The following is a 13,551-nucleotide window of genomic DNA, read 5'->3' as shown; positions in this document are numbered from 1 at the left end:
ATTTCAATTTCTCCTCCTGCTTTTCCTTTGGGAAGAGAAATATCAATGTCTGGCATTTCAATCTTTCCTCCCTTAAAGTCTGGGGCTTTTATTTTGACATCGCCCTCTGGGAGATTAACTTTTGGCAATGAGACATCAAATTTTGGCATTTTAAATTTACCCCCCTTTACCTCAGGGCCTTCAAAATCAAGGTCACCTTCAGCTTTTCCTTTGGGGAGTGAAATGTCAGCAGTTGGCAAGTTAAACTTTCCTCCTTTCACATCTGGACCCTCAAGGCTGAAATCTACATCTGGAGACGTAATTTTAGGGAGTGACATGTCACCTTTGACTTCAGGTCCTTCAATATCAACATCAACTCCCTTTGATTTGATTTTAGGAAGAGAGATATTAACCGAAGGAATATGAAACTTTCCTCCTTTACCCACATGTCCCTCAATGTCAACATCTCCCTTTACCTTTCCTTTTGGGAGGGAAATATCAGCTGTTGGTAATTTCACATTGCCCTCTGGCAGGTTCATCTTTGGAAGTGAAACATCAACTTTGGGCATTTTGAATTTCCCTCCTTTTACCTCAGGACCCTCAATACTGAGGTCAGTGTCAGCTTTTCCTTTGGGAAGTGAAAGGTCAATGTCTGGCATGTTGATGTTTCCTCCCTTAAGTTCAGGACCTTCTATGTTAATCTCTGGCCCCTTAGCTTTCATTTTAGGAAGAGAGATATCAAACGATGGCATATGGAACTTTCCTCCTTTACCACCATGCCCTTCGAATTCAATTTCTCCTCCTGCTTTTCCTTTGGGGAGTGAAATATCAATGTCCGGCATCTCAATCTTCCTGCCCTTGATGTCTGGACCTGTTAATTTTACATCACCCTCTGGCAAATTAACTTTTGCTGATGGTAATGAAAGGTCAACAGCTGGCATGTTGAAATGTCCCCCTTTAACATCTGGACCCTTGAGGCTGACATCTACCTCAGGAGATTTTATTTTAGGAGCTGGAACATCAAGTGATGGCATGTGAAACTTGCCTCCTTTACCCCCATGTCCTTCAATGTCAACGTCTCCCACTATCTTTCCTTTTGGAAGTGAAATATCAGCAGTCGGCATTTTCATCTTTCCTTTAATCTCTGGTCCTTCCACTTTGGCATTGCCTTTTGGAAGTGAAATATCAAATTTTGGCATTTTGAATTTACCTTTCCCCCCCTTTGGACCTTTAACATTTATGTCACCTTTGACTTTTCCTTTAGGAAGTCTAATATCACAGGATGGTACTTCAATATCCCAATCTCCTCCAGAGTGAATGTCAATATCAATGTCTCCCTGTCTCCCTTTTCCTTTAGGAAGTGAGAGATCAATTTTCGGCATTTCAAACTTCCCACCCTTAACTTTCGGCCCTTGGAAATTCACATCTCCCTCAGGGAATTTTACAGCTGGGAGGGCAACGTCTACAGACGGCAGGCTGAATTTGCCTCCTTTTCCTTCACCTTCAATATCGCCTTCTAATGTTCCTTGAGGGGGTGAGATGTCAATAGTTGGCATTTTAACGTCCCCACCTTTGATTTCCGGTCCCTCGATGTTGATGTCACCTCGCTTTGATTTTATTTTAGGGAGAGACACATCAATTGAGGGCATATGAAAATGTCCTCCTTTACCTTTAGTTTGTATGTCACCCTCTACTTTCCCCTTTGGAAGAGAGATATCTACTGAGGGTCCCTCGAGGCCAATGTTTCCCTCAGGCATCTTCATCTTTGGTAGCGATGCATCAAATGTAGGCATCTTAAACTTGCCTCCTTTTCCTGTGGGTCCTTCAATATCTATTTTACCCTCTGCTTTTCCTTTTGGAAGAGAGATATCAACTGTAGGCATGTTTATTTTCCCTCCTTTTATTTTTTTCCCTTTTAGGTCTAAATCTGCCTCTGGTGTATTAACCTTGAACTCAGGACCTTCAATGTCGATGTCACCTCCCTGTGATTTGATCTTTGGTATTGACACATCTAATGAAGGCATCTGGAACTTTCCTCCTTTGGCTTCAGGACCTTCGATCTTTACCTCCCCCTCTGGTGATTTCATAGCAGGAAGAGAGATGTCGAGTGATGGCATGTTGAACTTTGCTCCTCCTTTGACTTCAGGTCCTTCAATATCAACCTTTCCCTCCTTGGTTTTTATCTTTGGGAGTGAGATGTCAAAAGTTGGCATCTTGAACTTGGCTCTGCTACCACCACTGCCCTCGAGCTCCAAGTTGCCCTCCACATTTGCCTTGGGAAGAGAAATGTCAACATTTGAAAGTTCAGGACATTCTAGCTTCACATCTCCTTCAGGTAGCTTCATTTTTGGGAGAGAAATGTCTACAGAGGGCATGTTCAAATCTCCCTCTACGTTTCCTTGGGGAACAGAGATATCGACAGTAGGTATCTTGATCTTTCCACCTTTGATTTCAGGTCCTTCCAAAACAACCTCTCCCTCAGGGGACCTCATTTTTGGAAGAGATATATTATATGAAGGCATCTTAAACCTGCCTCCTTTTCCATCAATCTCAACCTCACCCTTGGATTTACCTTTTGGTAGAGAAATGTCTACCGATGGCACTTCAATTTTCCCTCCTTTAATCTCAGGTCCTTCTAAGTCAACCTCAGCCCCAGATGCCCCCATCTTTGGGAGTTTGACATCAAGTGAGGGCATTTTGAACTTCCCTCCTTTTGCAGATGGACCCTCTATTTCAATGTCACCCGCCATCTTTCCTTTTGGCAGTGATACATCAAGAGAGGGCATCTGGATGTTAGCTCCACCGTGACCCTCTGGTTGTTTCAACTTTGGTGGAGAAACATCAAAGGTAGGCATTTTGAATTTTCCTCCCTTCCCAGCATGCCCTTCTACATCAATGTCTCCTTCCATTTGGCCTTTGGGCAGAGAAATGTCAAGTGCAGGCATTTCAAATTTACCACCTTTCACTTCAGGGCCTTGGATATCGACTTCCACCTCACCTGTCTTCATTTTAGGGAGGGAGATGTCAAATGATGGTAACTGAAATTTTCCACCTTCTTCAATATCAGTCATTCCGGCTTTACCTTTAGGAAGGGTCAAGTCTACTTTGGGTAACTTGAAGCCCCCTTCCACCTCTTGTCCTGTTAGATTTACTTCTCCTTCTGGTGACTTAATTTTTGGGAAAGATATGTCAAAATTAGGCATTTTGAACTTCCCTTCTCCACCAACATAATAGTCCATATCCACATCTTCACCCACAGGTTTCACCTTTGGGAGAGAGATGTCCACAGAGGGTAGGCTGAATTTCCCTCCACCTTCTGGACCTTCAATATCTACATTGGATGATTCCATCTTTGGTAACGACATATCAACCTTTGGCATGGAGATTTTGGGCCCTTTAAAAGTACCCTCCACCTCATCAGGAATTCTACGTCTGGTGTCCAATTCCAAATCAATATGAGGCACAGAGATATCAATGGCAGGCATTTTGATAGATGCCTTCCCAGCTCCTTCGTACTCTGGGAGTGAGATGTCGATGTCAGACTTCCCTTTCACTTTTGGTAAAGAAATATCAACAGAAGGCATTTCAATCGATGCAGCTTTGGCTGAGAGATCACCTTCGATCTTTGCTTCGGGGAGATTAATCTCACCACCTCCTTTGATTCTTACTTTTGGAGGTACTATGTCAGTGTGAGGCACTTTCATCCCTTTGGCTTTTACGTTGATGTCACCATCTATCTCATCCGAATGACGTGAGAGTCTAACTTTGGGCAGTTTCAACTTTGGCATTCTTAGCTTTGCATCTCCTTTGCCCATGTCTACATCAACTTTTCCCACAGCTGCATCTGCACCAACTCCTCCTTTGATGTCAATTTTAGGAGCTTTGATTTCTGTTTTTCCCTTTACAGCAGGCAAAGAGGCCTCAGCTTTTACTGAAGGGAGTGCAAACTCCACATCAGGCGCATTAATCTTAACCCCTCCCTTTTCCACATCCATATCTTTATCAGACAAACTGAACTCCGCTGATGGTGGCTGGATGTTCACACCCGGGGGCTTTAGCTCCACGGATCCACCTTCCAAAGCTGCGCCTGACTTTGTGTGTTTGCTCTTAGGAAAGGTGATTCCAAACTTGTGTCCTTTTCCTTTGGTTTTCACTTTAGCTCCAGGTATCTCAGGTGGAGAGATATTCACCTGTCCCTCGAGTCGTCCTGTTTCCACTTTTCCCCCTGTCTCTGCTCCGCCCTTTGTTTTCATGTGGGGAAACCTGGGAGAACCATGTAAAGAAAGGAAAGAGAGAAGAAAAAAAACACATTGAAATATAGCCAAAAAGCGAAATATGTCAAAAACACACTTTTCAGATAATCTTTTGATGTAATTAAAATAGTCAGTTTTAGAACTACCATCATAATGTTCCTCTGCAAATTTCTTCACATGCTGTTCAGTCAGTACGGCAGCTAATGGTGACAGTTTCATCATGAAAAGCAAACACAGAACACAAACACAAACGCCAACCTGATCCTCCTCTTTGCCTTCCCCTCGGCTGCTGCTCCTCCGGCTCCTCCTGCGTCGACCTTCGTGCTCCTCCTCTGTTTGAATTTGGGGAGAGAAAACTCCACGTCTACGTCACTCATCTCTAGCCTGGGGGGTGTTCCCTCTATCACCAGCTCTTCTCTGCGCTTCTCTTTAAGCCGCTTTAGACCAAAACGACCTCCTCTCTTCTTCTTGACCTTGAATGTCTTGGTGCCCTTCACACTCTGAAATACACACAAACACACATGAATGACCAGACGATCAGTGGGCAATATTTAAGGCCCTAAAATTTGAGCCTGTTAATATCTGTTGAGGTGCAGGCTTTATGTTGGTTGAACAATTTAATAACTGAATATATGTACACTATGAATGAGTTTTAAACCTAATTTTAGGCTCTAAAAGATTGGACTAAATATTTAATTATTTACAATAAGTGACAGTTGGGCTTTTAATGTAGTTTTTACCAAAGTCTGATTATAACAAACTGAAAATGCCACTAAAACACAATTTGGTTACAAGAGCACATACCACATATAGATACAGAATATAATTGATTACCATTTTGGCCATCTTGGCTTTGGGACCTTTGACCTCCACACTGGGAACTCGAGGCCGCACGCTGACCTCTGCTCCAGGGATGGTCCTCTTCAGCAGGAAGCTGACCTTATATGGCTCCGCACACTGAAGGATCTTCAGAGCGTCTTCATACTTCACATTGTCGAAGTAGACCTTGGCACTCAGCAGTTGATCACCTTCACACAGACAACATTATGAATTGAAGTCTAAGTAATTTGTGAAACTTTCACACCTTTCTATCCCAGTTTGAACTTTTATTTAAGGTCAGGAATTGAACTTCTAAAGAATCAAGTAGCAATAAACTGTACTGAAGTACGTCCATTTATAACAAGTACTTAAAGAGTAACACCCCCTGAGAATCTTGTCTTTGCTGACCCCTAGTGGTTTAACTTTTCATCTTGCTGCAGTGAAGTGCAGGTGTACTTCAGGACCCCTTGACATCACTGCTGGCTGTGGTTACAGGTGAGGCAAAGCACACTGTGTGATCAGAGGTAAAACAAGCTAACAAAACACTGCTCTTTTTAGCATGGTGTTAAGATACTCTTTAGGTAGAAGTAGTCATTAAAAGAACTACTTAAGTAAGAGTATCTGCTGAAAGAGCTACTTGAATAGTGGCACACTGCTGTCTGGTCCCCACTTCTTTCATGTTACAGGGACGAGACTGACTCTGACCATAGAAAACATGTAAATGTAAATATGTTAGTTGACTGTTAAATATATACCAAAATATTCCCAGTTTTTCTAAGTGTGATCACAGATGTAAATATAACATCAATAGAAGTACACCAGTAAGTAAACATTTTTTTAAAAACCCTGCTTTTTATGGTTGTCTCATATATTATTGATAAACCAACAGATCAAATATGTAGGGACCATTTAACTGTTATGTGGAAAAACTGGATATAAAGAGTCCTTACATGTTGTGATAGACCCAGAAACACTTGAGCACACTGCACAAATCTCTTAAATTGAGTCATAAATGTTTAATACCTTAATAAAGGATTTAATGTTCGGGATATAGAGCATTGCTAGGTAACCAGTCTGTCCCCATCTTAACAGCCTCGGATCAGGAAAGTTTCTTCACTCAAGGGAAGGCAATAAGTGTATAGTCTATAAACTTACTGAAACCAGCCTTACATTTTAATAACACAGCAGCCTATGTAACATCCACAAAGATTCAACTGAACAAAGCACAGAAGATCATAAAATAGTGACATATCGTCTATCAATAATGGCGTACACTTGTGTAGCTCACATAATCTTTAGAAATATATGGGTTCGGTAATGGAAGAATAACATTCCATAGGAGATAATGGTATGTTCACCTTTTCACTTTGAACTGAGAATGACCATCTGCATTTGAAATGTTGTCCATTGTGTTCACAAACAGTCCACCGTTTTTCTTTCCCCCTGTCTTCATTATAGTCTATGATATTGTGCCTAATTCAATGGTTAATGTGGTCGCACAGACGCACGACCATTAGCATTAATGTCTGGATACTGGTCAGCAGTAGCATTTTGATGAAAGACTGTAAGCACCATTGAGATGCAATTTTATAAGAGAATTGATATTTTTATATGTGTTGATCTGTTATCTTGAACATAATTGTTGTCCACGTTGATGCTGGTGAAGTTGCCTTTTGACATAATCCAATGTAAAGTCGTGAGTCTTTGACCAGTGAAGGGCAGCTCCAGTGAACATTAATTCTCATAATTATTCACAGTGTAAACAGTTCAAACTGATATTTTTGGTATATATATTATTGGTTTAACTATAAAACTGAATGACTTGCTGTAACTATCCAACTCTGCCTGTATCTGAGATATATAAGAAGCTTCTTTTTATCCATTCAACAGGTTTACGGTTCTAAATGTATAAAAACATTTTGTATTACAAGTTTTAAAGTTAGTCCAGGGCATTCACACCCTTCATGAATGTCCAATATCCTGAATATCCAAGAACACGATACTGATGAACAAAGCCATCGCACTGGTTCACAAACCCAGGACACACACTCACCATGGCTCAGAGTTTGCTGTGTACATATTTTCATTTTATTTCTTATTTGGATTACGTTCATTTTAAAACACTGAGTATGTTTGGCAAAAGTGCTTCCTAAATGAGTCAGATTTGACCGCAGGTACCTTCCTGTAGACTGAGATGTTTAGCAGCTGGTGAGTCTTTGAGTACATCTTTAACAAAGATCCCTCGCTGTCCTCCACCAGTCACACTGTAGCCGCTGGCTCCAGCCTCCGCCTCCGTCTCCACCACGATTTCCACCGTCTTAGAGGCTTCCTCCCCACTCTAAAACACACACAGACACACAACTTTTATACTTGAAGATGAAAACTGAGGACAAAGGTATGTATGAGTTCTCGCTCAGCAGTGATTCTGTGGAAGTAAAAAAATATATAAATCATTACCTATTAAAACCATTTGGTGCCACTTGTATTACATTGTGCAGCTCTAAGAAAATGCATCACCTAAGAAACTGAATGTTCTTATGTCTTTTATGTCACTTTTTACTTTACTTTTATTAAAAACGGGACTTCAACACTGTTTTATATCGTGTTTCACTTGCTTGAGTGAGTGCAGAATTTACTGTACAGTTATTTGTCACTTCACACTTAACTCCAGAATCCATTTTATCCATTAAGCTGTCATGGAGGAAAGGTCACTCTATTCTTGGATTACATCCATTTTTCCAGTGACTGCCCAAAGGAAATAACTTGTAGACCGCTCTTGAAGGAAAAAGTGAATCGTGAACTCTCTCAGCCATCTGAGTGAGTTTGTGTGCGTCGTACTTCATCTCCTTTGTTATTGATTTATGGTATAAAGACTCTCCAGTCGGTGATCAACCACTGATACTGATATTAAGCCTGAAGTCACATTACCAGTATTTATTAGACTCCAGCTTACCGTCTGTTCGTCTGTGGGCTCCGAGTCCATCTCTGGTTGGGCGAGTTGGCAGGTTGACTCTCTCAGATGACTTCTCTTCTGACTCAACACCTGCTTCAGCTCTGCATGGAGCTTCTCCTTCTGCACCTGCAGACAACACAGAGAACACAGACAGCACAGGGTGAGACGATCTGCAGTGTTGGTGGATGTCATGATGCCAAAAGTACAGCCCAAAATCAACCACACTATGGTTGAAAAAATTCATAATTATTTTGTTAATTGTTTTAACGCATAATCTATTATTATTACTCCACTGTGGATTAAGATGATGATGGTGACAGTGGTTATGATTATGATAATGATAATTGGCTGTTGTTGCTGTTATATATTTTTATTATTACTCTTTTTAATTTGCCGCAATGACACATTCATGTAATTTGAATTTGTGTAATATTCATTAACTTAATACATTTCCCCACGGTTATGCAAGATACCTGTGTCAGTGTAAAAACTTGTTTCCGGTAATCTGATAATTAAATAAAAGTTAAAATTAAAATTTTACAATTGAATTCTCAAAAACTAGTTTACAATGTAAATTTCATTTGAAAATGCAGGTAACCTATAATAAGCAGTATCTCACTATGATGGTGATTTATCATATAAACAAGAAATATATATGTTAATATTTGTTACAGATATATTTCACTTTTTGTGTAACCGTGGTCTTTTTCCAACCGTCTGTTGTTTCATGCCTGTTAGCGACACTGACATTTCTGTTTGCAACCAGCAGGTGTCACTGTCCTGCGACAAGCAGCTGCACTGCTTTGTTTCACAAAAACTCTTAAAGTGCTAACGTGCTACTTTTTTAGTCCATGAATGTGGGTCAGAGTGTTTACAGAGTCCCCCGACACCTGCGGCTGGTTTCAGATCTGCAACATTCAGATGTTTTTTGTTGTGGACTTTGCGTCCAGCAGCTGGCCATCACCTGCTGCAGCGTGAAAAGGCCACGACTGGCATCTGTGCTGAGCTGGGAGAAATGAAAGGTTGTTTATGTGGTGGACAATGACCTCAGCAGATTGGGCCTGGACTATTGTGATCCAGTTTGTATGGGCCTGGTGGCTGCTGGGGTCACGAGGTCAGTCATAATGCTGCGTTCTCCTTTCCAAATATATCCGAAGAACAATGTAGTTCATAAAGATTTCAAAATTTTTAGCTTTGAGGGTTTAGAGGTCAATGTCACAGGGACTCTCCTCAGTCCAAATAAAGTAAATCACAACGGCAGCATACACCAGGATAATGCAGGTACAGGTAAAATAAACTGACCCTGTGGGGCTGTCAAGCTCTTCACCCCTAATCCAAGTTGATAATTTGTGCATTTGTTATGAAAACAGCTTTTGTTGGTTTGTTTATCAGAATTAAAGGAACAGAGTTTTATCTTGTTCGAATCAAGGGTCTAAGGATAAAAGGTGTTGTATACTGTACAGATTGTAAAGCCCCTTGAGGCCAGTTTGTGATTTGTGATATTGGGCTTTTTTAAATTAGCTTTCTTGCCAAGAGTTAGACGAGAGATTGTGACCACATGCTTCATTGTTAAATATGAAGCTACAACTAGCAACCAGTTAGTTTAGCTTAGCATGAATACTGGAAAGTGGGGGAAACAGCTAGCCTCTCGCCTTCCAAAGGTAACAGAATCCACTTACCGGCACCTCTAGAACTCACCCATTAACAGGTTGTATCTTGTTTGTTTAATGTCCACAAAGTCGAAGAATCGAAGTGTAAAAACGACACATTGCAGTGTTACAGTGTTGCTGGTGTGATGTCGATATGACTATGAACAGACCATTTAACTATCTGTTTTTCTGGAAACTGGCACAGCTAGCGGAAAAACTGCTTGCAGCAATGCTGCAGCTGAGTCAGTGTGGCGGCTCTGATCTGTTAACATGGGTTGCCTCTCTATTTATCAGAGCAAAGACAAACATCAGAATGAATCTTTTAACTTTAATGCAGCTAATGAGAATTCCCTTTTCTTTTATAAGCATACCTTAAATCTTTGAATTTTATTTTGTTTCTTTTTCTTCTTGAGCGCATTTCTAAACAGCATTCATCGACACACTCTAATATCCCCAGATATGCATGTATACTTTGTGTGTGTGTCACTCTCTGTGCATCCTTGTAGTGGTTTAATGCAGGTTTGTGTGTGTGTGTGTGTGTGTCTGTGTGTGTCTCACCACTCTCTCAGGGCTCTCCTGTTCGTCTGTGGAGCCGCTGTGGTGAGGGTTGCGTTGTGGGCCGGAGGGGGACCTGTCAGAGGGGGGCGACCGCCTCTTGTCTTTTACCTGTCCACACAGTAGAAGATAGTGTTAAGTCACTTTCATGCAGCAGAACTTTTCAGTGTGGTTTTACTCTTTAACTCGACTAACAAGATTATTTGCAACTCCGTAGCAGGTTTGTACTGCAGCTTCAGGGAGACTGGTGTGGGAAAATCTGAGGAACATGAGGACCGCTGTTTGAATTTTCTCAATTTATTTCAACAAGCACTGACATTCTCGGCTTTCCACTGCTCCAGTGGCTCCCAGGTTTGAATCTGTGTTGCAGTGTGCATGTGAGGCTCAGTCAGCATTCTCAGCAAGAATTACAAAGGAAATACAAGCTGTGGGTTTGTCATGACACCCCACCAAATAAAACTAAACAGTTGCTGACAACTGAACTTCAGCAGATGCAGTAAAAAATGAGCTTTTATCTCTGAGGAAGCTATATCACGGCCAGCAGTAGCGATGGGCGAAATTGAACAAATGAATCTTTTTGAATGACTCTTTTTAGTGTCCAGTTTGTACAGGGTCAGCCTGTCCAACGTACTGAGTGCTCACTCCTCATGAAAGACACGAACTCCTAACTTTTCCCACTCACACCGCCTACACACACTTGCTATTATCGTAAAGGACATAAAATGAACCGATCTCTCAAACAGAGAATGGGTCTGCTACTTGCCCAGGAAGACAAACTGATTTGATTTCTGTAACATGTGTTGGGCTACACACAAGTAAGATGCTGAATCAGTGCATTAAGGTAAATATATAATCTTTATTAATGTAATGATGGCTGGTAATGCATTTGAAGATGTGTTTTGTAGGCCAGGCTCCCTCAGCTGTGCACGTACTATAACGCAAAGACGCGTGTTTTGCTAAAAGTATCAAAACCTCTAAAGGTGACTGAATTTATTTTAACTTCCTGTGTCCAGATATCATCACTGGAGGAGGTTTTTTAGGAGAGCTGTGTGGAAAGTGTCGTATTTGTCTCCTGATGACCTGTTTATTTCATTGAATCTGAATATAGATCCCCCAGAGCTTTTAGTATTGTTATTATTGTGTGTGTGTTTTATTCCCCTGACTGAATCAAACCTCTTACCTCCTTTCTGGAGGAAACATGTCATGTTCCAGCCTCCCATATCCCCTTCCTCAGCTTGCTTCATAAACTCTTGCATAGTTAATCTTGTAAAAACATCCTGTCTTAGCACTTCACCTGTTGTCGGGCTGCTGTGACCTTTCACACTTAGCAGCTACACATTTCCAGTGAAGATAGTGAGCTAAATCCCTTATATAACTAATGCTATAATTATTCCTGTTATGTTTTTCACTCATTAAGATGATTTCTTTTGCCAACCAAATACTGCTTCCTCTTTTAATCCCTTCTTACACACACATTCAGCAGCCAGTGAACACTAAAAGACAGAGCTAGAGTGATTTAGTACCCTGTTTATGAGCTTCAAGTACACAATCAAAAATAATGTAAAACTCTCTTCATAAAGTGTAATAATGCACTAAATTATTTTAAACATATTAGAGCTCAGCAACAACCTCAGTAAAGTGCAGTAACATCTGTCGGCACTCATTTCTCTCATCAAACCACAATCACATAAAGAATCGCTCCACTGAGTTAAAGCGTCGGCTGCGTATTCGGAGCTGATAATAACACGCTGCACTGTTATTATTGTGTTGGGGACAGATGGTGCTTTTAAATTGATTGAGAGCACAGAAAAAAAAAACATGTACCATCTCCTGCTCAGTGAATACTGATGTAGACTGTTGTTGTTTGTCATGTTGATCATCTAAAATCTCGCCTCTCACTTGTTTATGTGTTATGGCTCTCACTATAGAAGAACGTTATGGTTGGTTTATGTATCTGCATGAACAGAAGGTCTGTGTGTACTTACGGCTGGGTCTCTGGTCTGGCTGAAAACATGACTGTCCTCTTGGTCTCTGTCAGAGTCTAAAAAAGAAAGAAAGAAAAAAACACTCAGGTTATTCTGGTTTTTGTAATAACTTAGTGTTTAATTAAGAGGAGACGGCAATGAAGTACATCCATTCACAGTTTTTTAATCATATTGCATTTGAGAGTTGAGAGCAACATAAAAATAGGAATGGAAAACCATTTCCTGAACTGGCTGAATTAATTCAACTGAATGTGCGGTAGATTAAAATTAAACTAACACCTGTCCAATAACCACAGACTGCTTTAAACAAGAGAAAAAGGAAGTAGAAAAAGGAATAAATAATTATGTTTATTTTCAAGGTGCACACAAATTGCTTTGCTGATTTGTTTTCTTTCCTTTGACATGAATGAAGTGTGTTCATTTTCCCTTTCTCTACATTATTTGTTTAGTATCGCTGTATTGTCTATGACTCTGTGTCTCAACAATGTTTTAAACTTCAGTATATAATGTTCACTATCTGATCAATTATTTTTCTAATGTTTTAATATAAACTGATTGATACACTTCTAAAACTGATTAACGATTTACTGGATGCTTTCCACCTCTGCTTCAGATATTTTACTCATCCACTCTCACTGCATGTGTGCACACATAATGTAGAATGATTTCAACACACTATTTCAATAAATGTTGTTTCAGTGGACATTTATTACATAAAGCTCTGTCTGTATGCAGAATGACACGCCATCAAACAGGACTGTATAATATAGCAGTAAATAAGCTCCAGTAACATTCTTGTGTAGCGTCAGGTGTTCATGTCAGGCTCGTGCATATGGAGTTTGAGCGTCTGCTATAGTGACATGGCTGTCAGTCTGAAGCTTCTGGGATGGCAGTCCTGGGATTCTTTCCGTAGTCTTGCCTCTGCACCGGCTACCCGAGCCCAAACCATCCAAACTCTCCTCTTAGACACTTTTAGGAAACCAGTGGTACAACTCCAACAGCCCCAAAACATCCATGACAGAAGTGGCTTTGTCATAACAACAAAAACATTTAACATATCTAACAAATGTGCTTGTTATGGTTACAGTTCAGTTGTATGTCACTCCCAGAAAACAGATATATAGAAGCAGCTCCACCATGTCTTAAACTACGTCTGAGTCAGTTGATTAAAGTAATGTCAGGAGATAAATAGTGAACTGTCCCACTTAAAGAGAGCCAACACAGACCGACAGCCTGCTGCAAAGATACACGTACAGCCGTCACAATCACATGATGAGATGTTTGTTCTTGCTGTGGCACTGAAACAGCAACTTTCTTTCCTTTTCAGACAATGCACGTGCATTAGCATCCATACTATA

At 40.6% G+C, this 13,551-nt stretch overlaps 1 protein-coding gene across 1 annotated transcript in view; it reads right to left on the bottom strand.

Moving 5' to 3' along the window:
• The window catches only part of prx (periaxin), a 29,251-nt gene that overhangs the window by 5,562 nt on the left and 10,138 nt on the right, over window positions 1-13,551 (bottom strand). Inside the window, 7 exon segments of the mRNA XM_035679632.1 lie at window positions 8-4,242; window positions 4,491-4,732; window positions 5,067-5,260; window positions 7,230-7,389; window positions 8,005-8,130; window positions 10,212-10,319; window positions 12,194-12,249. Of these exon segments, the coding sequence (XP_035535525.1) occupies window positions 8-4,242; window positions 4,491-4,732; window positions 5,067-5,260; window positions 7,230-7,389; window positions 8,005-8,034 (4,861 nt within the window). The 5' untranslated portion in view covers window positions 8,035-8,130; window positions 10,212-10,319; window positions 12,194-12,249.

The sequence above is a fragment of the Morone saxatilis genome, unplaced genomic scaffold, assembly GCF_004916995.1.
Source record: "Morone saxatilis isolate NCDOM2014 unplaced genomic scaffold, NCSU_SB_2.0 Contig8, whole genome shotgun sequence".
Classification (NCBI taxonomy): Eukaryota; Metazoa; Chordata; class Actinopteri; family Moronidae; genus Morone; species Morone saxatilis.
Note: the sequence above shows the minus strand (reverse complement) of the source record. Positions and strands in the feature narration are given on the sequence as shown.